Consider the following 26,879-nt stretch of genomic DNA (forward strand, 5'->3'; position numbering starts at 1 on the left):
GAGTGCAGGGCCGGGAGGAGTGAGTGCAGGGCCGGGAGGAGTGAGTGCAGGGCCGGGAGGAGTGAGTGCAGGGCCGGGAGGAGTGAGTGCAGGGCCGGGAGGAGTGAGTGCAGGGCCGGGAGGAGTGAGTGCAGGGCCGGGAGGAGTGAGTGCAGGGTCGGGAGGAGTGAGTGCAGGGTCGGGAGGAGTGAGTGCAGGGCCGGGATGTTTGAGTGCAGGGTCGGGAGGAGTGAGTGCAGGGCCGGGAGGAGTGAGTGCAGGGCCGGGAGGAGTGAGTGCAGGGCCGGGAGGAGTGAGTGCAGGGCCGGGAGGAGTGAGTGCAGGGCCGGGAGGAGTGAGTGCAGGGCCGGGAAGAGTGAGTGCAGGGCCGGGAGGATTGAGTGCAGGGCCGGGAGGATTGAGTGCAGGGTCGGGAGGAGCGAGTGCAGGGCCGGGAGGAGCGAGTGCAGGGCCGGGAGGAGCGAGTGCAGGGCCGGGAGGAGCGAGTGCAGGGCCGGGAGGAGCGAGTGCAGGGCCGGGATGAGTGAGGGCAGGGCCGGGATGATTGAGTGCAGGGCCGGGATGATTGAGTGCAGGGCCGGGAGGAGTGAGTGCAGGGCCGGGAGGAGTGAGTGCAGGGCCGGGATGTTTGAGTGCAGGGCCGGGAGGAGTGAGTGCAGGGCCGGGAGAAGTGAGTGCAGGGCCGGGAGGAGTGAGTGCAGGGCCGGGAGGAGTGAGTGCAGGGTCGGGAGGAGTGAGTGCAGGGCCGGGAGGAGTGAGTGCAGGGCCGGGAGGAGTGAGTGCAGGACCGGGATGTTTGAGTGCAGGGCCGGGAGGAGTGAGTGCAGGGCCGGGAGGAGTGAGTGCAGGGCCGGGAGGAGTGAGTGCAGTGCCGGGAGGAGTGAGTGCAGGGCCGGGAGGAGTGAGTGCAGGGTCGGGAGGAGTGAGTGCAGGGCCGGGAGGAGTGAGTGCAGGGCCGGGAGGAGTGAGTGCAGGGCCGGGAGGAGTGAGTGCAGGGCCGGGAGGAGTGAGTACAGGGCCGGGATGTTTGAGTGCAGGGCCGGGAGGAGTGAGTGCAGGGCCGGGAGGAGTGAGTGCAGGGCCGGGAGGAGTGAGTGCAGGGCCGGGAGGAGTGAGTGCAGGGCCGGGAGGAGTGAGTGCAGGGCCGGGAGGAGTGAGTGCAGGGCCGGGAGGAGTGAGTGCAGGGTCGGGAGGAGTGAGTGCAGGGTCGGGAGGAGTGAGTGCAGGGCCGGGAGGAGTGAGTGCAGGGCCGGGATGTTTGAGTGCAGGGCCGGGATGTTTGAGTGCAGGGCCGGGAGGAGTGAGTGCAGGGCCGGGAGGAGTGAGTGCAGGACCGGGATGTTTGAGTGCAGGGCCGGGAGGAGTGAGTGCAGGGCCGGGAGGAGTGAGTGCAGGGCCGGGAGGAGTGAGTGCAGGGCCGGGAGGAGTGAGTGCAGGGTCGGGAGGAGTGAGTGCAGGGCCGGGAGGAGTGAGTGCAGGGTCGGGAGGAGTGAGTGCAGGGCCGGGATGTTTGAGTGCAGGGCCGGGAGGAGTGAGTGCAGGGCCGGGAGGAGTGAGTGCAGGGCCGGGAGGAGTGAGTGCAGGGCCGGGAGGAGTGAGTGCAGGGCCGGGAGGAGTGAGTGCAGGGCCGGGATGTTTGAGTGCAGGGCCGGGAGGAGTGAGTGCAGGGCCGGGAGGAGTGAGTGCAGGGCCGGGAGGAGTGAGTGCAGGGCCGGGAGGAGTGAGTGCAGGGTCGGGAGGAGTGAGTGCAGGGTCGGGAGGAGTGAGTGCAGGGCCGGGATGTTTGAGTGCAGGGCCGGGATGTTTGAGTGCAGGGTCGGGAGGAGTGAGTGCAGGGCCGGGAGGAGTGAGTGCAGGGCCGGGAGGAGTGAGTGCAGGGCCGGGAGGAGTGAGTGCAGGGCCGGGAGGAGTGAGTGCAGGGCCGGGAGGAGTGAGTGCAGGGCCGGGAGGAGTGAGTGCAGGGTCGGGAGGAGTGAGTGCAGGGTCGGGAGGAGTGAGTGCAGGGCCGGGAGGAGTGAGTGCAGGGCCGGGAGGAGTGAGTGCAGGGCCGGGATGTTTGAGTGCAGGGTCGGGAGGAGTGAGTGCAGGGCCGGGAGGAGTGAGTGCAGGGCCGGGAGGAGTGAGTGCAGGGCCGGGAGGAGTGAGTGCAGGGCCGGGAGGAGTGAGTGCAGGGCCGGGAGGAGTGAGTGCAGGGTCGGGAGGAGTGAGTGCAGGGCCGGGAGGAGTGAGTGCAGGGCCGGGATGTTTGAGTGCAGGGCCGGGATGTTTGAGTGCAGGGCCGGGAGGAGTGAGTGCAGGGCCGGGATGTTTGAGTGCAGGGCCGGGATGTTTGAGTGCAGGGCCGGGATGTTTGAGTGCAGGGCCGGGAGGAGTGAGTGCAGGGCCGGGAGGAGTGAGTGCAGGGCCGGGAGGAGTGAGTGCAGGGCCGGGAGGAGTGAGTACAGGGCCGGGATGTTTGAGTGCAGGGCCGGGAGGAGTGAGTGCAGGGCCGGGAGGAGTGAGTGCAGGGCCGGGAGGAGTGAGTGCAGGGCCGGGAGGAGTGAGTGCAGGGCCGGGAGGAGTGAGTGCAGGGTCGGGAGGAGTGAGTGCAGGGTCGGGAGGAGTGAGTGCAGGGCCGGCAGGAGTGAGTGCAGGGCCGGGAGGAGTGAGTGCAGGGCCGGGAGGAGTGAGTGCAGGGCCGGGAGGAGTGAGTGCAGGGCCGGGAGGAGTGAGTGCAGGGCCGGGAGGAGTGAGTACAGGGCCGGGATGTTTGAGTGCAGGGCCGGGAGGAGTGAGTGCAGGGCCGGGAGGAGTGAGTGCAGGGCCGGGAGGAGTGAGTGCAGGGCCGGGAGGAGTGAGTGCAGGGCCGGGAGGAGTGAGTGCAGGGCCGGGAGGAGTGAGTGCAGGGCCGGGAGGAGTGAGTGCAGGGCCGGGAGGAGTGAGTGCAGGGCCGGGAGGAGTGAGTGCAGGGCCGGGAGGAGTGAGTGCAGGGCCGGGAGGAGTGAGTGCAGGGTCGGGAGGAGTGAGTGCAGGGTCGGGAGGAGTGAGTGCAGGGCCGGGATGTTTGAGTGCAGGGTCGGGAGGAGTGAGTGCAGGGCCGGGAGGAGTGAGTGCAGGGCCGGGAGGAGTGAGTGCAGGGCCGGGAGGAGTGAGTGCAGGGCCGGGAGGAGTGAGTGCAGGGCCGGGAGGAGTGAGTGCAGGGCCGGGAAGAGTGAGTGCAGGGCCGGGAGGATTGAGTGCAGGGCCGGGAGGATTGAGTGCAGGGTCGGGAGGAGCGAGTGCAGGGCCGGGAGGAGCGAGTGCAGGGCCGGGAGGAGCGAGTGCAGGGCCGGGAGGAGTGAGTGCAGGGCCGGGAGGAGTGAGTGCAGGGCCGGGAGGAGTGAGTACAGGGCCGGGATGTTTGAGTGCAGGGCCGGGAGGAGTGAGTGCAGGGCCGGGAGGAGTGAGTGCAGGGCCGGGAGGAGTGAGTGCAGGGCCGGGAGGAGTGAGTGCAGGGCCGGGAGGAGTGAGTGCAGGGCCGGGAGGAGTGAGTGCAGGGCCGGGAGGAGTGAGTGCAGGGCCGGGAGGAGTGAGTGCAGGGCCGGGAGGAGTGAGTGCAGGGCCGGGAGGAGTGAGTGCAGGGCCGGGAGGAGTGAGTGCAGGGTCGGGAGGAGTGAGTGCAGGGTCGGGAGGAGTGAGTGCAGGGCCGGGATGTTTGAGTGCAGGGTCGGGAGGAGTGAGTGCAGGGCCGGGAGGAGTGAGTGCAGGGCCGGGAGGAGTGAGTGCAGGGCCGGGAGGAGTGAGTGCAGGGCCGGGAGGAGTGAGTGCAGGGCCGGGAGGAGTGAGTGCAGGGCCGGGAAGAGTGAGTGCAGGGCCGGGAGGATTGAGTGCAGGGCCGGGAGGATTGAGTGCAGGGTCGGGAGGAGCGAGTGCAGGGCCGGGAGGAGCGAGTGCAGGGCCGGGAGGAGCGAGTGCAGGGCCGGGAGGAGCGAGTGCAGGGCCGGGAGGAGCGAGTGCAGGGCCGGGATGAGTGAGGGCAGGGCCGGGATGATTGAGTGCAGGGCCGGGATGATTGAGTGCAGGGCCGGGAGGAGTGAGTGCAGGGCCGGGAGGAGTGAGTGCAGGGCCGGGATGTTTGAGTGCAGGGCCGGGAGGAGTGAGTGCAGGGCCGGGAGAAGTGAGTGCAGGGCCGGGAGGAGTGAGTGCAGGGCCGGGAGGAGTGAGTGCAGGGTCGGGAGGAGTGAGTGCAGGGCCGGGAGGAGTGAGTGCAGGGCCGGGAGGAGTGAGTGCAGGACCGGGATGTTTGAGTGCAGGGCCGGGAGGAGTGAGTGCAGGGCCGGGAGGAGTGAGTGCAGGGCCGGGAGGAGTGAGTGCAGTGCCGGGAGGAGTGAGTGCAGGGCCGGGAGGAGTGAGTGCAGGGTCGGGAGGAGTGAGTGCAGGGCCGGGAGGAGTGAGTGCAGGGCCGGGAGGAGTGAGTGCAGGGCCGGGAGGAGTGAGTGCAGGGCCGGGAGGAGTGAGTACAGGGCCGGGATGTTTGAGTGCAGGGCCGGGAGGAGTGAGTGCAGGGCCGGGAGGAGTGAGTGCAGGGCCGGGAGGAGTGAGTGCAGGGCCGGGAGGAGTGAGTGCAGGGCCGGGAGGAGTGAGTGCAGGGCCGGGAGGAGTGAGTGCAGGGCCGGGAGGAGTGAGTGCAGGGTCGGGAGGAGTGAGTGCATGGCCGGGAGGAGTGAGTGCAGGGCCGGGATGTTTGAGTGCAGGGCCGGGATGTTTGAGTGCAGGGCCGGGAGGAGTGAGTGCAGGGCCGGGAGGAGTGAGTGCAGGACCGGGATGTTTGAGTGCAGGGCCGGGAGGAGTGAGTACAGGGCCGGGATGTTTGAGTGCAGGGCCGGGAGGAGTGAGTGCAGGGCCGGGAGGAGTGAGTGCAGGGCCGGGAGGAGTGAGTGCAGGGCCGGGAGGAGTGAGTGCAGGGCCGGGAGGAGTGAGTGCAGGGTCGGGAGGAGTGAGTGCAGGGTCGGGAGGAGTGAGTGCAGGGCCGGCAGGAGTGAGTGCAGGGCCGGGAGGAGTGAGTGCAGGGCCGGGAGGAGTGAGTGCAGGGCCGGGAGGAGTGAGTGCAGGGCCGGGAGGAGTGAGTGCAGGGCCGGGAGGCGTGAGTACAGGGCCGGGATGTTTGAGTGCAGGGCCGGGAGGAGTGAGTGCAGGGCCGGGAGGAGTGAGTGCAGGGCCGGGAGGAGTGAGTGCAGGGCCGGGAGGAGTGAGTGCAGGGCCGGGAGGAGTGAGTGCAGGGCCGGGAGGAGTGAGTGCAGGGCCGGGAGGAGTGAGTGCAGGGCCGGGAGGAGTGAGTGCAGGGCCGGGAGGAGTGAGTGCAGGGCCGGGAGGAGTGAGTGCAGGGCCGGGAGGAGTGAGTGCAGGGCCGGGAGGAGTGAGTGCAGGGTCGGGAGGAGTGAGTGCAGGGTCGGGAGGAGTGAGTGCAGGGCCGGGATGTTTGAGTGCAGGGTCGGGAGGAGTGAGTGCAGGGCCGGGAGGAGTGAGTGCAGGGCCGGGAGGAGTGAGTGCAGGGCCGGGAGGAGTGAGTGCAGGGCCGGGAGGAGTGAGTGCAGGGCCGGGAGGAGTGAGTGCAGGGCCGGGAGGAGTGAGTGCAGGGCCGGGAAGAGTGAGTGCAGGGCCGGGAGGATTGAGTGCAGGGCCGGGAGGATTGAGTGCAGGGTCGGGAGGAGCGAGTGCAGGGCCGGGAGGAGCGAGTGCAGGGCCGGGAGGAGCGAGTGCAGGGCCGGGAGGAGTGAGTGCAGGGCCGGGAGGAGTGAGTGCAGGGCCGGGAGGAGTGAGTACAGGGCCGGGATGTTTGAGTGCAGGGCCGGGAGGAGTGAGTGCAGGGCCGGGAGGAGTGAGTGCAGGGCCGGGAGGAGTGAGTGCAGGGCCGGGAGGAGTGAGTGCAGGGCCGGGAGGAGTGAGTGCAGGGCCGGGAGGAGTGAGTGCAGGGCCGGGAGGAGTGAGTGCAGGGCCGGGAGGAGTGAGTGCAGGGCCGGGAGGAGTGAGTGCAGGGCCGGGAGGAGTGAGTGCAGGGCCGGGAGGAGTGAGTGCAGGGCCGGGAGGAGTGAGTGCAGGGTCGGGAGGAGTGAGTGCAGGGTCGGGAGGAGTGAGTGCAGGGCCGGGATGTTTGAGTGCAGGGTCGGGAGGAGTGAGTGCAGGGCCGGGAGGAGTGAGTGCAGGGCCGGGAGGAGTGAGTGCAGGGCCGGGAGGAGTGAGTGCAGGGCCGGGAGGAGTGAGTGCAGGGCCGGGAGGAGTGAGTGCAGGGTCGGGAGGAGTGAGTGCAGGGTCGGGAGGAGTGAGTGCAGGGCCGGGATGTTTGAGTGCAGGGTCGGGAGGAGTGAGTGCAGGGCCGGGAGGAGTGAGTGCAGGGCCGGGAGGAGTGAGTGCAGGGCCGGGAGGAGTGAGTGCAGGGCCGGGAGGAGTGAGTGCAGGGCCGGGAGGAGTGAGTGCAGGGCCGGGAGGAGTGAGTGCAGGGCCGGGAGGAGCGAGTGCAGGGCCGGGAGGAGTGAGTGCAGGGCCGGGAAGAGTGAGTGCAGGGCCGGGAGGATTGAGTGCAGGGCCGGGAGGATTGAGTGCAGGGTCGGGAGGAGCGAGTGCAGGGCCGGGAGGAGCGAGTGCAGGGCCGGGAGGAGCGAGTGCAGGGCCGGGAGGAGCGAGTGCAGGGCCGGGAGGAGCGAGTGCAGGGCCGGGATGAGTGAGGGCAGGGCCGGGATGATTGAGTGCAGGGCCGGGATGATTGAGTGCAGGGCCGGGAGGAGTGAGTGCAGGGCCGGGAGGAGTGAGTGCAGGGCCGGGATGTTTGAGTGCAGGGCCGGGAGGAGTGAGTGCAGGGCCGGGAGAAGTGAGTGCAGGGCCGGGAGGAGTGAGTGCAGGGCCGGGAGGAGTGAGTGCAGGGTCGGGAGGAGTGAGTGCAGGGCCGGGAGGAGTGAGTGCAGGGCCGGGAGGAGTGAGTGCAGGACCGGGATGTTTGAGTGCAGGGCCGGGAGGAGTGAGTGCAGGGCCGGGAGGAGTGAGTGCAGGGCCGGGAGGAGTGAGTGCAGTGCCGGGAGGAGTGAGTGCAGGGCCGGGAGGAGTGAGTGCAGGGTCGGGAGGAGTGAGTGCAGGGCCGGGAGGAGTGAGTGCAGGGCCGGGAGGAGTGAGTGCAGGGTCGGGAGGAGTGAGTGCAGGGCCGGGAGGAGTGAGTACAGGGCCGGGATGTTTGAGTGCAGGGCCGGGAGGAGTGAGTGCAGGGCCGGGAGGAGTGAGTGCAGGGCCGGGAGGAGTGAGTGCAGGGCCGGGAGGAGTGAGTGCAGGGCCGGGAGGAGTGAGTGCAGGGTCGGGAGGAGTGAGTGCAGGGTCGGGAGGAGTGAGTGCAGGGCCGGGAGGAGTGAGTGCAGGGCCGGGATGTTTGAGTGCAGGGCCGGGATGTTTGAGTGCAGGGCCGGGAGGAGTGAGTGCAGGGCCGGGAGGAGTGAGTGCAGGACCGGGATGTTTGAGTGCAGGGCCGGGAGGAGTGAGTGCAGGGCCGGGAGGAGTGAGTGCAGGGCCGGGAGGAGTGAGTGCAGGGCCGGGAGGAGTGAGTGCAGGGTCGGGAGGAGTGAGTGCAGGGCCGGGAGGAGTGAGTGCAGGGTCGGGAGGAGTGAGTGCAGGGCCGGGATGTTTGAGTGCAGGGCCGGGAGGAGTGAGTGCAGGGCCGGGAGGAGTGAGTGCAGGGCCGGGAGGAGTGAGTGCAGGGCCGGGAGGAGTGAGTGCAGGGCCGGGAGGAGTGAGTGCAGGGCCGGGATGTTTGAGTGCAGGGCCGGGAGGAGTGAGTGCAGGGCCGGGAGGAGTGAGTGCAGGGCCGGGAGGAGTGAGTGCAGGGCCGGGAGGAGTGAGTGCAGGGTCGGGAGGAGTGAGTGCAGGGTCGGGAGGAGTGAGTGCAGGGCCGGGATGTTTGAGTGCAGGGCCGGGATGTTTGAGTGCAGGGTCGGGAGGAGTGAGTGCAGGGCCGGGAGGAGTGAGTGCAGGGCCGGGAGGAGTGAGTGCAGGGCCGGGAGGAGTGAGTGCAGGGCCGGGAGGAGTGAGTGCAGGGCCGGGAGGAGTGAGTGCAGGGCCGGGAGGAGTGAGTGCAGGGTCGGGAGGAGTGAGTGCAGGGTCGGGAGGAGTGAGTGCAGGGCCGGGAGGAGTGAGTGCAGGGCCGGGAGGAGTGAGTGCAGGGCCGGGATGTTTGAGTGCAGGGTCGGGAGGAGTGAGTGCAGGGCCGGGAGGAGTGAGTGCAGGGCCGGGAGGAGTGAGTGCAGGGCCGGGAGGAGTGAGTGCAGGGCCGGGAGGAGTGAGTGCAGGGCCGGGAGGAGTGAGTGCAGGGCCGGGAGGAGTGAGTGCAGGACCGGGAGGAGTGAGTGCAGGCCCGGGAGGAGTGAGTGCAGGGCCGGGAGGAGTGAGTGCAGGGCCGGGAGGAGTGAGTGCAGGGCCGGGAGGAGTGAGTGCAGGGCCGGGAGGAGTGAGTGCAGGGTCGGGAGGAGTGAGTGCAGGCCCGGGAGGAGTGAGTGCAGGCCCGGGAGGAGTGAGTGCAGGCCCGGGAGGAGTTAGTGCAGGGCCGGGAGGAGTGAGTGCAGGGCCGGGAGGAGTGAGTGCAGGCCCGGGAGGAGTGAGTGCAGGGCCGGGAGGAGTGAGTGCAGGGCCGGGAGGAGTGAGTGCAGGGCCGGGAGGATTGAGTGCAGGGCCGGGAGGAGTGAGTGCAGGGCCGGGAGGAGTGAGTGCAGGGCCGGGAGGAGTGAGTGCAGGGCAGGGCTTCCGTCCTGTGAGCGTCGTCCGGCCGCACCTCGCTGTGCAGTCAGTTACCAGCGCGCTGTTTATCGTGCACACAGAGACGCTGATAAGATGCTCCCATCCTCCTCCAGCAGCAGCGACGGACATGACAGGTCTGTGACCCCCGTCCCTGATCCCACAGCCCCTTCTCTGTGACTCTTTATCCTGCAGTGAGGGCACCCAGCTCTCCCAGACTCCTGAGAGGCCAACCCCCGTGTTCTGGTCTCTGTCCAGCCTCCTCCTTATCTCTGCTGCCTTCATCTTGTTCTCTTCATAGGGCTGAGTCAGAGAACATCGTGTGATAATCCCAGACCCTCCGGACTCCTTATACTTGTAGTCACTTGCAGAAGTTTTCACTGTTCCGAGAAAGGAGACGATTGAGGCTAAATAATAATGATAATAATAATAATAATAATGCGTTTATTATCTGCACATTGTTCTTCACCCGTCACACAGAGGAGCCGGGACCATTGTCAGGGCTTAAAGGGAAGGTTCCAGCAGACCGGGTGGTGCCGTCTCTTCACCGCTGCTTCGGTCCTTGTGTTTCCACTACAATGGTGACATTGCATCAACAGCTCAAATGACCACTGCAGGCAATCACTGAGCTTACTGGCATGTCTCATCTACCTCAGTCACTGAACTCAGCGACTGGCTGCAGTGGTGATTTGTGCTGTCGGCGTGATGTCACTGCGGCATCCAAGGAATAGACCGAAGCAGCGGTGGAAAGCCAGTACTGGACCGGGGAGGGGGGGCACTGGCTTTCATATTGTACAGGCCTGCGATGATTGTGAGTCCACTTTGTTGAAAGATCGTTGAGCAATGTTCAGTTCTGACCGCTGCTCCAATGCCAGTGGGGGTCTCCCGGAGAGGTGCGGGGGTCACATCTGAGTTATCAGCAGGTGATTGGGGCGGTTGGGTCAGAACCCACCGACAATCCCATGGGTGTGGGCACTGGCACCGGGCTCGGCGGGGTCTTGGACGATAGCGTCCCAGCAGTCTCTCTTTTATTTCCCTTCCTCACCCTTAGGCTGTGTGCACACGTTGCGTTTTTTTCGCTATAACAATGCATAAAAAACGCCCACATATGCATCCCATCATTTAGAATGCATTCCGCAATTTTTGTGCATAAACAACGCAGCATGTTCATTAATTTTGCAGATTTTTTGCGAATTTCCCACTATATTATTGCATTTGGAACCTCCAGAAAAATCCACAAAAAATCCACAAAAAAAACGCAGAAAAAACTAATGCGGATTTCTTGCAGAAAATGACCGGTTTTGTTCAGGAAATTTCTGCAAGAAATCCGGACGTGTGCACATAGCCTTAAAGAGAATAACTTTTGTGTTTTTCTATCTTGCCGGTTTTGGTGGCCGAGATGTCGATCCCATTATTGCCAGTTTGGGGCCCCTATGACTTTCTGATTCTCTTCTTTGTTACCGTTTTTTTCCTTTTCGTTTTAGTGACCTCTCTAATGACTACATATTCTGGTATTTTGTTTGTCACACGTGGAAATACCACTTTTTTTTATTTTCAGAATTCTTCATTTCTTGGGTTGATCAGAACATAAATATTTTGGTGTTTTATAAATATAGTTTTGTTTTTTGTTTGCTCTTTTTGTTGCTCCTTCTCGGACTCCACGATCACTTGTATCATTCTCGCCAGTTCTGGAATATTCCAGTGAGTTCCAGGGGAATATTACCCATCTCCAAGTGTACAAATATGGCAGACAGGGTGACCTCCATAGTAATGCCACCGTCACCCCGCGGTCACGTCGTGGGGAGAGTGCGGTGGGCATCAGAAGGGAGACCTTTCCTCATATCAGGCCCCTAAAATTCCTCTGTCACGACTGTCAGCAGCATTTTAGAGGTTAAATTGCTCCCGTCAGAGCCAGCTAGACTCAGGTGTCATGGACCAAAGCAGCGGCCCATGTTCTCCAGCTACTGGCACCGGCCCTGATCATTCTCCAGTTTGGGAGAGTAACATTATGTATGCTGCTCGGTACTATCCCGCTGCTCAGTACTATCACGCTGCTCAATACTATCCCAGTACTATCCCGCTGCTCAGTACTATCCCGCTGCTCAATACTATCCCAGTACTATCCCGCTGCTCAGTACTATCCCGCTGCTCAGTACTATCCCAGTACTATCCCGCTGCTCAGTACTATCCCAGTACTATCCCGCTGCTCAGTACTATCCCGCTGCTCAATACTATCCCAGTACTATCACGCTGCTCAATACTATCCCAGTACTATCCCGCTGCTCAGTACTATCCCGCTGCTCAGTACTATCCCGCTGCTCAGTACTATCCCAGTACTATCCCGCTGCTCAGTACTATCCCAGTACTATCCCGCTGCTCAGTACTATCCCGCTGCTCAATACTATCCCAGTACTATCACGCTGCTCAATACTATCCCAGTACTATCCCGCTGCTCAGTACTATCCCGCTGCTCAGTACTATCCCGCTGCTCAGTACTATCACGCTGCTCGGTACTATCCCAGTACTATCCCGCTGCTCAGTACTATCACGCTGCTCAATACTATCCCAGTACTATCCCGCTGCTCAGTACTATCCCGCTGCTCGGTACTATCCCGCTGCTCAGTACTATCACGCTGCTCAATACTATCCCAGTACTATCCCGCTGCTCAGTACTATCCTGCTGCTCAGTACTATCCACCTGCTCGGTACTCATGGCCAAAAGTTTTGAGAATGACACCAAAAATATATTTTCAGATGATCTGCTGCCCTCTGGTTTTTATTAGTGTTTGTCTGATGTTTATATCACATACAGAAATGTAATTGCAATCATATTATGAGTACCAATAGGTTATATTGACAGTTAGAATGAGTTAATGCAGCAAGTCAATATTTGCAGTGTTGACCCTTCTTCTTCAAGACCTCTGCAATTCTCCCTGGCATGCTCTCAATCAACTTCTGGACCAAATCCTGACTGATAGCCGTCCATTCTTGCATAATCAATGCTTGCATTTTGCCAGAATTTGTTGGTTTTTGTTTGTCCACCCGTCTCTTGATGATTGACCACAAGTTCTCCATGGGATTAAGATCTGGGGAGTTTCCAGGCCATGGACCCAAAATCTCTATGTTTTGTTCCATGAGCCATTTAGTTATCACCTTTGCTTTATGGCAAGGTGCTCCATCATGCTGGAAAAGGCATTGTTGGGCGCCAAACTGCTCTTGGACGGTTGGGAGAAGTTGCTCTTGGAGGACATTCTGGTACCATTCTTTATTCATGGCTGTGTTTTTAGGCCGATTCCCTTGGCTGAGAAGCAACCCCACACATGAATGGTTTCAGGATGCTTTACAGTTGGCATGAGACAAGACTGGTGGTAGCGCTCACCTCTTCTTCTCCTCCGAATAAGCTGTTTTCCAGATGTCCCAAACAATCGAAAAGGGGATTCATCAGAGAAAATGACTTTGCCCCAGTCCTCAGCAGTCCACTCCCTGGACCTTTTGCAGAATATCAGTCGGTCCCTGATGTTTTTTCTGGAGAGAAGTGGCTTCTTTGCTGCCCTCCTTGAAACCAGGCCTTGCTCAAAGAGTCTCCGCCTCACAGTGCGTGCAGAAGCACTCACACCAGCCTGCTGCCATTCCTGAGCAAGCTCGGCACTGCTGGTAGTCCGATCCCGCAGCTGAAACAGTTTTAAGATACGGTCCTGGCGCTTGCTGGTCTTTCTTGGGCGCCCTGGAGCCTTTTTGACAACAATGGAAGCTCTCTCCTTGAAGTTCTTGATCATGCGATAGATTGTTGACTGTGCTGTTCCATGTATATTCCTCAGTTTCCATGTATGTTGTTATATTTTACTCTGCTGCCACCAATGGCCTTTTTCTGTATGGCAGCTTGTTTTTCATGTATTTCTTGTGGGCATGTCTTACATCCGGTTCAGGGGTCAAATCTTCTCTTCCTCTGGCAGCCATTTCCAGTTTACTTTCTGTTGTGAGAGGACGTGCTTTTGAACTGGGCTTAGGAAGGCATCAGTCTTTCGACCACTCTCTCATGCTGCTCACACTTGCAGACACACTTGGTGCTACATCTTACTGTACCCTGTCTACCCTGCATTTCTGGAGAAGTTCTGTATTACCAGTTATACGCTGTATGTCCAGATCTACAAAATAAACAAGTCTGGATTACACAATCCCTGGAGTGCATCATCTCTCTGGACGCTGAGCAGCATTGGTCCTGTCTGCCTCACATCGAAGAAATACGAAGGTACGATTATCTCTCTCACAACTCTTATTAGTCTGCGACACCTTCATTCGCCTCATGTGGGGACAGAACAGTCGAAAGACTGCCTTGAAGCCCGGCCAGAATCACCCTTATATCACTATTCACGTGCCCGCTCTCTGCCCGCTCACATACTGCAGCCCTGCTCTGCTAAGAAATCTCCTGCAGCATCACCTCAGACTGCATTGTACATAAAGACTCTCTGTGTATTATACCACACTGCTGCAGATCGTCGGACCGCAGAACCCCACAATTCTCCAACAACACCTTGGGAATCTTATCAGGGGGTCGCAACTAAGCTGCACCGCAATTTCCAGCCCCCAATTCAAAGGTTCAGTTTCTTAAAGGGACAGCGCACCTTAAATCAAAATGGCCGAAAAGGACCTTCCACAGTTCCCCAATGCTGAAACAGAGCAAATACAACCTGATACTGTCCATTATGAAGACCAGGAAGCAGAGCCCGCTTCCACAGCAGACCCAGATGCTCGACCAGTACGTTCCATCAAGCCAACATTAAAGGTCCTCGAGAGTTACTATTCCACAAGGGATGAGTTCAATGACAACTTGGACGACCTATGGGAACGAGTCACCTCCCTTATGTCAAGCGTCCAACGCCACAAAAGTGACGCAGCGGGTTTACAGGACACTATAAGACAGCTAGACGTGGCCCACGGCAGATACAAGAGACTGTCCGCGAAGTATGCTGCCTTCCTAAAAGAATCTAAAATCGACGAAGCCCTATCAGAGTTAAGCAAGGCAGATTCCACAGACAGAGAAAGGGACGCCGCTGTGCAAGACGCCAAAGATAAAGCGGAGCTTCGTATCACCCATCTGCAAGAAACTAGATCGCACATGTCAGCCTCGTCTAAACACTGCTCGGTCATACAAATCATCCTGCTCAAGAACTTCAGCCCTCAGCGACAGAATCCTAGAGGCCCGTTTAAATGCAGAGCGGTCCAAACTAAGACGTTCATACACAGAAAAGAAAGCAGAAGCAGAGGCTCGAGCAAAGATTCTTCAAACAAGCAGAAGCGAAGAGATCAGAAGCAGAGGCTCGAGCAAAGATTCTTCAAACAGAAGCAGAGGCTCAAGCAAGGATTCTTCAAACAGAAGCAGAGGCTTCTTCAAACAGAAATGGAGGAAGAAATTGCATTAGCCGAAGTAAAAATACTCGAGCAAGCATTGAAGCAAAACCTCGACCCAATTTGCCTGCCACCACAGGAAGAAGACGACCCAGCTGTTCGTACCAGAGACTACGTGCAGAAACAGATACCTGCAGCGCACACCTTCTCCAGTGACGTTCAACCCAACATTGCGGAAACGTCCAAGTCAGCCCAACCTATGGTGCCAGTATCGCCCACAGCCCCTACAGAGACCCAAGACCAAAGCCGTGATGTACCCCCTCAGGAGCAATCATCATCGCAAGACGACCACAAGGCACACTCCAGCCCGCCTCCACAGTTCAAGCAGCAGTCATCGGAATCTCTAGAGGTTAAACCACAGCTCAACCCTGCAGCGACATCATTCTACCCGGGAACAATTCACCCTTCCACGCCTCACAGCTTATACGCCCGAGGGGCACCACAAGCTAATATGGTAACAAGGAGTGAAGGATCAGACATGTCCGAGTTTGCCAGGTTCATGGTGAGCAGGGAGCTAATCAGCACTAGCCTCTCAAAATTCGACGACCGTGCAGAGAACTACAGAGCCTGGAAAGCAACCTTCAAGGCCGCCATTGCTGATCTCAACCTATCCGTGGAGCAGGAGCTCGACCTCATGGTAAAATGGTTGGGTCCTGAATCCACAAACCGTATCAAGAGTCTTAGGACCGTCTATATGGGGCAAGCTGAAGCAGGTCTCGCTGTGGCCTGGCAGAGACTCGAAAGAACCTACGGCAGCGCTGAAGCCATAGAAAAGTCCCTATTCAAGAGACTGCAGAACGTTCCAAGGATCAACCTTAAGGAAGCCCACAAGCTTCTGGACTTAAGTGATCTGCTTATGGAGCTGGAACTTGCTAAAAGAGACCCTCGTCTGTCAGGACTGTGCTACCTGGACACTGCCCATGGGGTGAACCCAATCGTCTCAAAGCTGCCACATAGTCTGCAAGAGAAGTGGGCAGTGTGCGTCTCCAGGTATAAAAGGTCACATGACGTCACCTTTCCTCCGTTCATTCAGTTCTGCAAGTTCATTGACGAACAAGCCCAAATGAGGAACGACCCTAGCCTCGACTTCCTGGAGTCTAACACTGCAGCTCCAGCAACACCTTCATCAAGGTATGAAAGCGTCGCACATAGACGCAAGGACTCAAGGAACAGTGTAAGCGTCAGAAAGACTAACCTGCCATCACCTGCAGTACCTGCCGACAAGCAGTACACTATTCCGTCGAGGGATAAGTCTTTCAATCGTGAGTGTCCCATTCACAAAAAACCACACTCACTGAACAAATGTAGAGGCTTCAGGTCCAAAACCATGCAGGAGAGCAAGAAAATCCTCAGGGAACTTGGGGTATGTTTCAAGTGCTGCGCTTCATCAGAACACATGGCCAAGCACTGTAAATCTGCCATTAAGTGTGAAGAGTGTCATAGCGACAGACACCCATCAGCCTTGCACCCAGGCTCAGCCACCAGCGATCCAGCAGTCGCAGTTACCTCTGGTCCCGCTACAAACCATGGCGGGGAGCCATAGAATCACGCCAAGTCCACCACAGCTGTGTCCTGCTCATGCTCAGAGGTATGTGGGGAGAATCAAAGTGCTAAATGCTGTGCCAGGATATGCCTAATCAGAGTCTATCCAGAAGGGCAACCAGAGAAGGCTGTAAAAATGTATGCCATCATTGACGATCAGAGCAATCGATCCCTAGCTGGACCTAAGTTCTTTGAAGCCTTTAGAATCAAGGGACCAGCAACGCCCTACACTCTGAATACTTGCTCGGGGCGCATAGAGACTAGCGGCAGAAGAGCACAAGGTTTCATCGCTTCTCCTGTCAATGAAGACGTAGAAATACCCCTACCTACGCTAATTGAATGCGATCAAATACCAGACCAAAGGGATGAGATCCCTACCCCGGAAGCTGCTTTCCACCAACCACACTTAAGGCACCTAGCCAGCGTTATCCCACCTTTGGACACAGATGCTGAAATCCTACTTCTGCTCGGCAGAGACAATTTGAGGATACATAAGGTCCGCCAACAGTGTAATGGTCCTGACTACGCCCCCTACGCCCAGAGACTTGACTTGGGGTGGATAGTCATAGGAAATGTATGCTTGGACCAAACAGGAGTCCATTCCTTTAAGACATACGTACGCCGAGACGGGCGCACTACCTTCTGCAAACCATGTCCTCATCACTATGAGGTGAAGGAAAAGCTTCCAGATTCTGTACAGCTGCCTGATGTTATCCCTTCTCCCTATGCAGACGACTTGGGAAAATTGGTGTTTCATACCACTAAGGATGACAACAAAGTAGCCCCATCTATGGAAGACAAGGAATTTGTCAGGATAATGGACAATGAGTTCCTTAAGGACGAAACCAATCACTGGGTTTTCCCCTTACCCTTCCGAGCTACCAGGGTAAGGCTCCCGAACAATCGTGAACAAGCCTTGTCCAGATTTAACTCTCTCCAGCGCACGCTAAGCAATAAACCGGAGATGAAAGAACACATTGTCACCTTTATGGGCAAAATATTCCATAACAACCATGCGGAGCCAGCGTCTCCCTTAAAGGAAAACGAGGAGTGCTGGTACCTACCCTCATTTGGAGTATATCACCCGAAGAAACCTAAACAAATTAGAGTTGTCTTTGATTCAAGCGCCAAACATCAAGGCGTATCTCTCAATGATGTCCTCCTCACAGGTCCTAATCTGACAAACTATACTAGTAGGATTGTTGATGAGGTTCAGGAAAGAGCCCATTGCCATCACCGCCGACATTGAACAGATGTTCCACTGTTTCATAGTCCGAGAGGACCACAGGAATTTCCTCAGGTTCCTGTGGTACAAGGACAATGACCCCAGCAAAGAGATGGTGGAGTATCGCATGCGGGTGCACGTATTCGGGAACAGCCCTTCACCCGCTGTGGCAGCATATGGCCTGCGGAGAACCGCACAAGAAGGAGAGTCCGAGTATGGAACAGACGCCAGAGACTTTGTAGAGAAAGACTTCTACGTAGATGATGGACTAAAATCTCTACCTACAGAAGAAGCTGTAATCGACCTACTCAAAAGGACCCAACATATGCTGTACCGAGCTAAGCTTAGACTGCACAAAATTGCTTCAAACAGCCCGGCTGTCATGAGAGCCTTTGAGTCAAGCGACCACGCACCTGGATTCAAGGACATAGACCTGGGACCAGACCGTCCGCCTGTGCAGAGAAGCTTAGGCCTGAGGTGGAACCTGTCAGCCGACACCTTCGGATTCCAAATCAACTGTGCAGACAAACCATTCACTAAACGTGGTGTCCTGTCAGTGGTAAATAGCCTGTATGACCCACTGGGATTCGTAGCACCAATTACCATACAAGGTAAATCCCTTCTGAGACAGCTGTCCGAAACTGTCAAAGACTGGGATACCCCTCTACCTCCTGATAAGGAACCAAAATGGGAAACCTGGAAGCAGTCTTTGTGTGCCTTGGATAAAATCCATATACCGAGATGCTACGCTGGAATCTCACTTGCTGCTAGCACCAGGACGGAACTCCATGTGTTCTCGGATGCATCCACGGAGGCCATTGCAGCTGTTGTCTACCTGAAGGTAACGGGATCTGACAATCAAGATCATGTTGGGTTCGTTTTCGGCAAAGCTAAGTTGGCTCCCAAGCCTGACCACACTATTCCCAGGCTGGAACTCTGTGGGACTGTGCTTGCAGTAGAACTCGCAGACTTTATTCAGCATGAGCTGGACACTCACATAGATGACGTACAATACTACAGTGACAGTAAAGTTGTCTTATGTTACATCTACAACCAAACAAGGCGCTTCTACGTGTACGTCAGTAACCGCATTGAGAGAATAAGAAGGTCTTCCAAACCTGAACAGTGGCACTATATCCCATCTGAACTTAATCCAGCCGACCATACCACTAGACCTATGTCTATAAATTCCTTTGCTAACTCTTCTTGGCTTTCAGGTCCAAAGTTTCTGCTGGAACAGAAGGGAAGTGAATGTGTTCAGGAAGTCTTCAGCATCCAGGATCCGGACGATGATCCAGAAGTCCGCTCCGAGGTCAGTGCTCTGGCCACGAACGCTAAGCGAACCTCCACCCTCGGTTGTCAGTGCTTCAAACGCTTCTCCAATTGGATGAAACTCATTAAGACTATTGCAAGGTTAGTCCACATTGCGAGATCTTATCACAAGCCACATGGAGACAAAGACTGTCATGGTTGGCACGTCTGCCAAAAAATACTCACTATCGAGGACATTCCGGTAGGATAAACTACCAACAGAACACTGCACTAGTACTTTACCCATTGGATTACAGTGGGTCAGAGATAGTTTGGCCTAGTGCGGCTTCTCTGATCCGAAGATGGGTTTTCCATTGGATTATCTCAGGAACTGACTTAATGTCTTGTTTAAAGTTATTATTGCATTACATGCATGTTTGGTTTCACTTTCTAGGTTGTTGGACTTTTTAAGGACATTGATATAGTGAAATCCCTTACGGAATTTCAGACGGGGAGTGTGCTGTTCCATGTATATTCCTCAGTTTCCATGTATGTTGTTATATTTTACTCTGCTGCCACCCAATGGCCTTTTTCTGTATGGCAGCTTGTTTTTCATGTATTTCTTGTGGGCATGTCTTACATCCGGTTCAGGGGTCAAATCTTCTCTTCCTCTGGCAGCCATTTCCAGTTTACTTTCTGTTGTGAGAGGACGTGCTTTTGAACTGGGCTTAGGAAGGCATCAGTCTTTCGACCACTCTCTCATGCTGCTCACACTTGCAGTCATACTTGGTGCTACATCTTACTGTACCCTGTCTACCCTGCATTTCTGGAGAAGTTCTGTATTACCAGTTATACGCTGTATGTCCAGATCTACAAAATAAACAAGTCTGGATTACACAGTCCCTGGAGTGCATCATCTCTTCGGACGCTGAGCAGCATTGGTCCTGTCTGCCTCATATCGAGGAAATACGAAGGTACGACTCTTTCTCTCACAACTCTTATTAGTCTGCGACACCTTCATTCGCCTCATGTGGGGACAGAACAGTTGACTGAGGTGCAATCTTTGTAGCTGCGATACTCTTCCCTGTTAGGCCATTTTTGTGCAGTGCAATGATGGCTGCACGTGTTTCTTTAGAGATAACCATGGTTAACTGAAGAGAAACAATGGTACCAAGCACCAGCCTCCTTTTAAAGTGTCCAGTGATGTCATTCTTACTTAATCATGACTGATTGATCGCCAGCCCTGTCCTCATCAACACCCACACCTGTGTTAATGGATCAATCACTAAAACCATGTTAGCTGCTCCTTTTAAGGCAGGACTGCAATGATGTTGAAATGTGTTTTGGGGGTTAAAGTTCATTTTCTGGGCAAATATTGACTTTGCAAGTACAGTAATTGCTGTTAAGCTGATCACTCTGACATTCAGGAGTATATGCAAATTGCCATTAGAAAAAATGAAGCAGTAGACTTTGGAAAAATTAATATTTGTCTCATTCTCAAAATTTTTGTCCATGACTGTACTATCCTGCTGCTCAGTATTATCCCGCTGCTCGGTACTATTCCACTGCTCAGTGCTATCTTACTGTCTGCTGCTCAGTACTACTGTGCAGTGCTAACCCAATGCTCATGTCACGAATCCCAGGGAGGATACCTTTATCATCCCCACTGCTCACACCAATATGTCATGAACAGGGGTTGTTTGGTTGGCTAGGTCTTTTCTGAAGGGGATTTATCTATATCCCACTTCCCAGTTCCTCTTTGGAACTTCCCTTACCCTCAGGTCAGACAGGGTACTACACCTAGTGTAATTAGTCGCCAGAAAGGCTGCCTTACTTTGTACTGGCTAATGGGCACACTGCAGCGAGGGCGATATAACTACTCCCACTCTGGCGGGAACAATAATTATCAACGCAGAAAGTCGCTACAAAGTCTCTCAAATGACCAGGACAAATCCGCTGCCACCAGCTCAGATTTCTTAATTAATAACGGGTCTGGAGCCAACCCAGATTAGTAGCGTAATTCACTTCAGAGGACATGACAGTACGTTATAGAGCAAGGAGAAACAAAGCTAGTAATTTTAGATATTTTAACCAAAAAGGTAGGCAGTGTTTACAGAAGTAAAAAAAGATATTATAAAAGTAGACAAGTATCATATGTACAGTACAATTACAAATAAAATAGGATTAAAGTTGAAAAAACACAGTTCATTCATATCATGGCTGACCATGCGGCTTGAGGGAGGGGGTGATGCATCCAGATGCATTACAGATCTTTCTCGCAGCTAGACCTGGGACAAAAGACTAGTGAAGACTGATGTCTCACTCACTTATCTCCGTGCCCAAACCCAAGGCACTCCCCCTGTGGTGACCCCACTCAGAGGCTGAATACTCCCCTTTGTTAGAGTTATGACAAGCCATTTCTATACATAACTCGCTGTATGAACCTCATAGAAGAACAACACAATGATCATGATGCTCACCACGTCATGGGGGTTCTTTTAAGCATAAATACGGCGTAGACATATGACCTGTGTCACGCGCACGCCCTGACTGGTGGGCGTGAGCTTGGGTGGTTTGTGGCCCCACTGTACCATGAACCAGACTACCCTGGAAGGGGCGTGACTATGACAGCTGCCTTGGTCTTCACTGGAGCCTCTGATGGTGAGGTCAGGCTTATGCGGCATGCAGCTGCCAGGTGCTACTCCAGGGTGGTGTCTGGCTGTGGCTGCTGATCCCACTTGGAAAACAGGAACACCAGGATTGGTGCAGGCATCAGGCAGGACTAGCAGATGAGCACGGATGAAACTCAGACGAGTAGGCTGGCACTGCTGAGACACAGAACTGGCAGAGACACAGGACTGGCATGAACGGCAGAGACACAGGGCTGGCAGGTACGGCAGAGACACGGCTGGCAGGCACGGCAGAGACACAGGGCTGGCAGGCACGGCAGAGACACAGGGCTGGCAGGCACGGTAGAGACACAGGGCTGGCAGGTACGGCAGAGACACAGGGCTGGCAGGCACGGCAGAGACACAGGGCTGGCAGGTACGGCAGAGACAGGGCTGGCAGGTATGGCAGAGACAGGACTGGCAGGAACAGCAGAGACACAGGGCTGGCAGGAACGGCAGAGACAGGGCTGGCAGGTACGGCAGAGACACAGGGCAGGTTGGTGTGGTGTATGAAGGAACAGGTAGGGGCCTGTTCACACAGGAGGTGCAAGTAAGGAAACAAGCAGGAAGGAATGAAGTATGAAGGAACAGGTTGGGACCTGTTCACACAGGAGATGCAGGTACGGACACAAGCCAGAAGGAAAGGAGAATAAAGGAACAGGTTGGGACCTGTTCACACAGGAAGAGAACCGCACGGCTGCGGATAGGAGCAGTAGAGCAGCAAGAGATAGCACAGCAACAAAAAGCTAAGCAGAGCAGAACCGCAAGGAATGCGGAGAGGAGCTGCAGCAAGAGATTACCGCAGCAACAGGAGCAGAGTAGAACGGAGCAGAACTGCAGGAGTGCGGAGCAGAGGTAAAGCTGCAGAGAGACAAGGTTAGAATCACAAAGTGCAGAGCCAAGAGCAGAGTGAAGGCACAGAGTGCGGAGCCAAGAGCAAAGCAAAGGCACAGAGTGCAGAGACAAGAGCAGAGCAAGCCCCAGAGTGCAGAGCAAAGTCACAGGTTGCAGAGTAAGAAGCAAAGCAAGGTCACAGAGTGCGGAGCCGAGAGCAGAGCAGAGAGACACTGCAGGGAAAGAAATCACATACAAGGAGACAGAGGTAGGACAAAGTTCAGACAAGGTAATGGAACAAGACAAGGTATAAGAACAAAGACACAGGGACTAGGATATACAGCCTCCTGGAGGGCAGACAAACAAGATACAAGGCAAAGCAAGGAGAACAGCCTTCAGAGAAGGCAAGACACAGAGCAAGGCTTGGCAGCTCAGAAGCAAAACACAAACTGAGTAAACACATTGCACAGGCCCAGTCCACTGGGTGGAGCTGCACTAAATACTGGAGGCCTCTTGGTAATTGGTCAGGAACAGATTAGACAGGTGCACCTGATTCCTATAAGGACCAGAGAGTTCAGGCGCCGCCCCCCTATGCACACAGCCAGGAAGCATACAGAGAGCAGAGGCACAGAATATGGAGCTGGCAAGAAACAGAAACCACAACATGACCTGGAGCAGTGGGTAAGATAGTGTGAGAGATGAGAGGCCATGTCGTGATGCCAGCAGAGTTGTTACAACCTGCTTATGGAGAAATTCGTTCCTTGCATTTCGTTGGGTTTAGATCCTAGTGATTTCAGTGAGTGGACATTCGGAATATGTAACCTTTTATATCTCTATTCCTGATCGGTGTCATTATACATAACTTTTCAAGAACAAAAGAAGTTGCTGTACCAGTTATAGCTGGTATCAGGTGGGAAGGGGGAATAGGGGTTTAGATGAAGACTGGCTTTCCCAGCTCATAGCTACACAAATATTCCTCCGTGGATGTTGCTGGCACATTGGTCTCACATTACAGCTATATAGCAGGGGGTGGGAGGAAGAGTGGCTTAGAATTCCAGCCTTGTGCTGTCAGGCAGAGGAAACTTGAGAGAGCTCTGTATGTGTAATTGAAGTAATCAGAACTTCTTCCTATTTCCTGACAGCTCACTACTATCCTGCTGCTCAGTACTATCCTACTATTCTGCTACTAAATACTGTCCCGCTACCCTGTACTATCCCAGTGATCAGTAATATTCGACTATCCCACTGCTCAGTAATATCCTACTACTCCGCTGCTCAGTACTATCCTGCTATTCCGCTGCTTAGTACTATCCTGCTATGCAGGACTAACCCAATGTTCACTACTATCCCGCTGCTCAGTACTTTCCCAATACTCAGTGCTTTCCCACTGCTCAGTACATTCCTATTATTCAGCTGCTCAGTACTATCCTATTATTCAGCTGCTCAGTACTATCCTATTATTCAGCTGCTCAGTACTATCCTGCTATGCAGCATTCCCCTTATGCTCAGTACTATTCTGCTACTCAGTACTATCCTGCTACGCACAATTTCTCTTCAATTTATATGCAGACGCTATTTTCAGGAAGGCCGGACTTGCCAAAAAAGCAGAAGGAATCAAAATTGCTGGACGAATCATCAACAATCTTACCCCTTAGTGACAGAGCCAATTTGGTACTTAATGACCGGGCCAATTTTTGCAATTCTGACCACTGTCACTTTATGAGGTTATAACTCTGGAACGCTTCAACGGATCCCGCTGATTCTGAGATTGTTTTTTCGTGACATATTGTACTTCATGTTAGTGGTAACATTTCTTCGATATTACTTGCGATTATTTATGAAAAAAACGGAAATATGGCGAATATTTTTAAAATTTTGCAATTTTCAAACTTTGTATTTTTATGCCCTTAAATCAGAGAGATATGTCACGAAAAATAGTTAATAAATAACATTTCCCACATGTCTACTTTACATCAGCACAATTTTGGAAACAAAATTTTTTTTTGTTAGGGAGTTATAAGGGTTAAAAGTTGACCAGCAATTTCTCATTTTTACAACACCATTTTTTTTTAGGGACCACATCACATTTGAAGTCATTTTGAGGGGTCTATATGATAGAAAATAATGAAGTGTGACACCATTCTAAAAACTACACCCCTCAAGGTTCTCAAAACCACATTCAAGAAGTTTATTAACCCTTTACGTGCTTCACAGGAACTGAAACAATGTGGAAGGAAAAAATGAACATTTAACTTTTTTTTGCAAACATCTTAATTCAGAACCATTTTTTTATTTTCACAAGTGTAAAAACAGAAATGTAACCATAAATTTTGTTATGCAATTTCTCCTGAATACGCCAATACCCCATATGTGGGGGTAAACCACTGTTTGGGCACACCGCAGAACGTGGAAGTGAAGGAGCGCCGTTTTACTTTTTCAATGTAGAATTGGCTGGAATTGAGATTGGATGCCATGTCGCGTTTGGAGAGCCCCTGATGTGCCTAAACAGTGGAAACCCCCCACAAGTGACACCATTTTGGAAACTAGACCCCTTAAGGAACTTATCTAGATGTGTGGTGAGCACTTTGAACCCCCATGTGCTTCACAGAAGTTTATAATGTAGAGCCGTGAAAAAAAAAATTGCATTTTTTCTACAAAAATGATCTTTTTGCCCACAAATTTTTATTTTCACAAGGGTAACAGGAGAAATTGGACTACAATAGTTGTTGTCCAATTAATCCCGAGTACGCTGATGCGCCATATGTGGGGGTAAACCACTGTTTGGGCGCACGGCAGAGCTCGGAAGGGAAGGAGCGCCTTTTTGGAATGCAGACTTTGATAGAATGGTCTGTGGGCATTATGTTGCGATTGCAGAGCCCCTGATGTACCTAACCTGTAGTAACCCCCCACAAGTGACCCCATTTTGGAAACTAGACCCCCCAAGGAACTTTTCTAGATGTGTGGTGAGAACTTTGAATACCCAAGTGCTTCACAGAAGTTTATAATGCAGAGTCATAAAAAAAAAAATATATATATATTTTTCCACAAAAAGGATTTTGTAGCCCCCAAGTTTTTATTTTCACAAGGGTAACAAGAGAAATTGGACCCCAGAAGTTGTTGTCCAATTTATCCCGAGTATGCTGATGCCCCATATGTGGGGGTAACCCACTGTTTGGGCGCACGGCAGAGCTCAGAAGGGAGGGAGCACCATTTGACTTTTTGAGCGCAAAATTGGCTGTCGTGTTTGGAGACCCCCTGATGTACCTAAACAGTGGAAACCCCCCAATTCTAGCTCCAACCCTAACCCCAACACACCCCTAACCCTAATCCCAACCTGATCCATAATCCTAATCACTAACCCTAACCATAATCACAACCCTTACCCCAAAACAACCCTAATGTCAACCCTAACCATAACCCTAATCAAAACCCTAAATCCAACACACCCCTAATCCTAATCTCAACCCTAACCTCAAACCTAACCCTAATCCCAATACACCCCTAATCACAACCCTAACCTTAACCCTAATCCCAAACCTAACCCTAATCCAAACCCTAACCCTAATGCCAACCCTAACCCTAATACCAACCCTAATCCAAACCCTAACCCTAATCCCAGCTCTAACCCTAACTTTAGCTCCAACCCTAGCCCTAACTTTAGCCCCAACCCTAACCCTAGCCCTAAGGCTACTTTCACACTTGCGTCCTTTGGCATCCGTCGCAATCCGTCGTTTTGGACAAAAAAAGGATCCTGCAAATGTGCCCGCAGGATGCGTTTTTTGCCCATAGACTTGTATTGCCGATGGATCGTGACGGATGGCCACACGTCGCGTCCGTCGTGCACTGGATCAGTGTTTTGGCGGACCGCTAGCACAAAAAAAGTTCAATGTAACTTTTTTTGTACGTCGCATCCGCCATTTCTGACCGCGCATGCGTGGCCGTAACTCCGCCCCCTCCTCCCCAGGACATAGATTGGGCAGCGGATGCATTGAAAAACTACATCCGCTGCCCACGTTGTGCACAATTTTCACAACGTGCATCGGTATGTCGGGCCGATGCATTGCGACGGCCCCGTACCGACGTAAGTGTGAAAGAAGCCTAACCCTAAATTTAGCGCCAACCCTAACTCTAAATTTAGCCCTAACCCTAATCCTAACCCTAACCCTAGCCCTAACCCTACCCCTAACCCTAACCCTAACCCTAGCCCTAACCCTAACCCTACCCCTAGCCCTAACCCTACCCCTAACCCTACGCCTACCCCTAACCCTACCCCTAACCCTACCCCTAACCCTAGCCCTAACCCTACCCCTAACCCTAGCCCTAACCCTAGCCCTAACCCTACCCCTAACCCTAACCCTACCCCTAACCCTAATTTTAGCCCCAACTGCTCTTCTCCTGCCGGCCGGCAGATGGAGACAGATGGCGGGCGCACTGCGCATGCGCCCGCCATTTTCTTTTCCCCAGAAGACGCCGGCAGCCAGGAGGAGCAGCAGGAGGACCCAGGGACACCGGTAAGTATGATAGGGTCCCCGAATCCCCCTATTTCTCTGTCCTCTGATGTGCGATCACATCAGAAGACAGAGAATTACACTTAGCTTTTTTTTTTTTTTTTGCGGTCGCCGGTAAACAGTTAATTACCGGCGATCGCAAAACAGGGGTCGGTAAAACCGACCCCGATCATGCTCTTTGGGGTCTCGGCTACCCCCGGTAGCCAAGACCCCAAAGATTCTCCCGGGGCCGGCCGGCGGGCGCACTGCGCATGCGCCCGCCATTTTGAAGATGGCGGCGCCCACCGGGAGCCACGAGGAGCATCGGGGGAGACAGGTGAGTATTGGGGGGCTACCTGGGACCCCTTTTCTCCCCTTTTCTCTGTCCTCTGATGTGCGATCACATCGGAGGACAGAGAAATTAAAAAGAAATCGCTTTTTTTTTTGTGATCGCCGGTAAACGGTTAATTACCGGCGATCGCAAATGCGGGGTGGGTTAAAAAACCCCCGAATCATGTTCTCTGGGGTCTCGGCTACCCCCGGCAGCCGAAACCCCAGAGAAAATCCGACTCTGGGGGGCGATATTCACTTTTTCCACAGCGCCGTTAATTAACGGCGCTGTGGTTTAAGTACCCTTAGCGGCCGCCGTTAAAAGGCGTATCGGCGGTCGCTAAGGGGTTAAATACGCAGAGAATACAACATTGATAGCAACGAGCTTGGGACTGCTCCTCAACACAAAGA

At 54.8% G+C, this 26,879-nt stretch overlaps 1 protein-coding gene across 2 annotated transcripts in view; it reads left to right on the forward strand.

Annotated features, from left to right (window-relative positions):
- The window catches only part of LOC138681058 (uncharacterized), a 137,646-nt gene that overhangs the window by 16,609 nt on the left and 94,158 nt on the right, over positions 1 to 26,879 (forward strand). Inside the window, exon 1 of one of the 2 annotated variants that reach the window (XM_069768276.1) lies at positions 8,726 to 8,861. The exons of the other annotated variant lie outside the window; for it this stretch is intronic. Within the exon in view, the coding sequence (XP_069624377.1) occupies positions 8,855 to 8,861 (7 nt within the window). The 5' untranslated portion in view covers positions 8,726 to 8,854. Of the gene's footprint in view, positions 1 to 8,725; positions 8,862 to 26,879 lie in introns of those variants that run through there. 2 annotated transcript variants of the gene reach the window in all.

Source organism: Ranitomeya imitator, chromosome 5 (assembly GCF_032444005.1).
Source record: "Ranitomeya imitator isolate aRanImi1 chromosome 5, aRanImi1.pri, whole genome shotgun sequence".
NCBI lineage: Eukaryota > Metazoa > Chordata > Amphibia > Anura > Dendrobatidae > Ranitomeya > Ranitomeya imitator.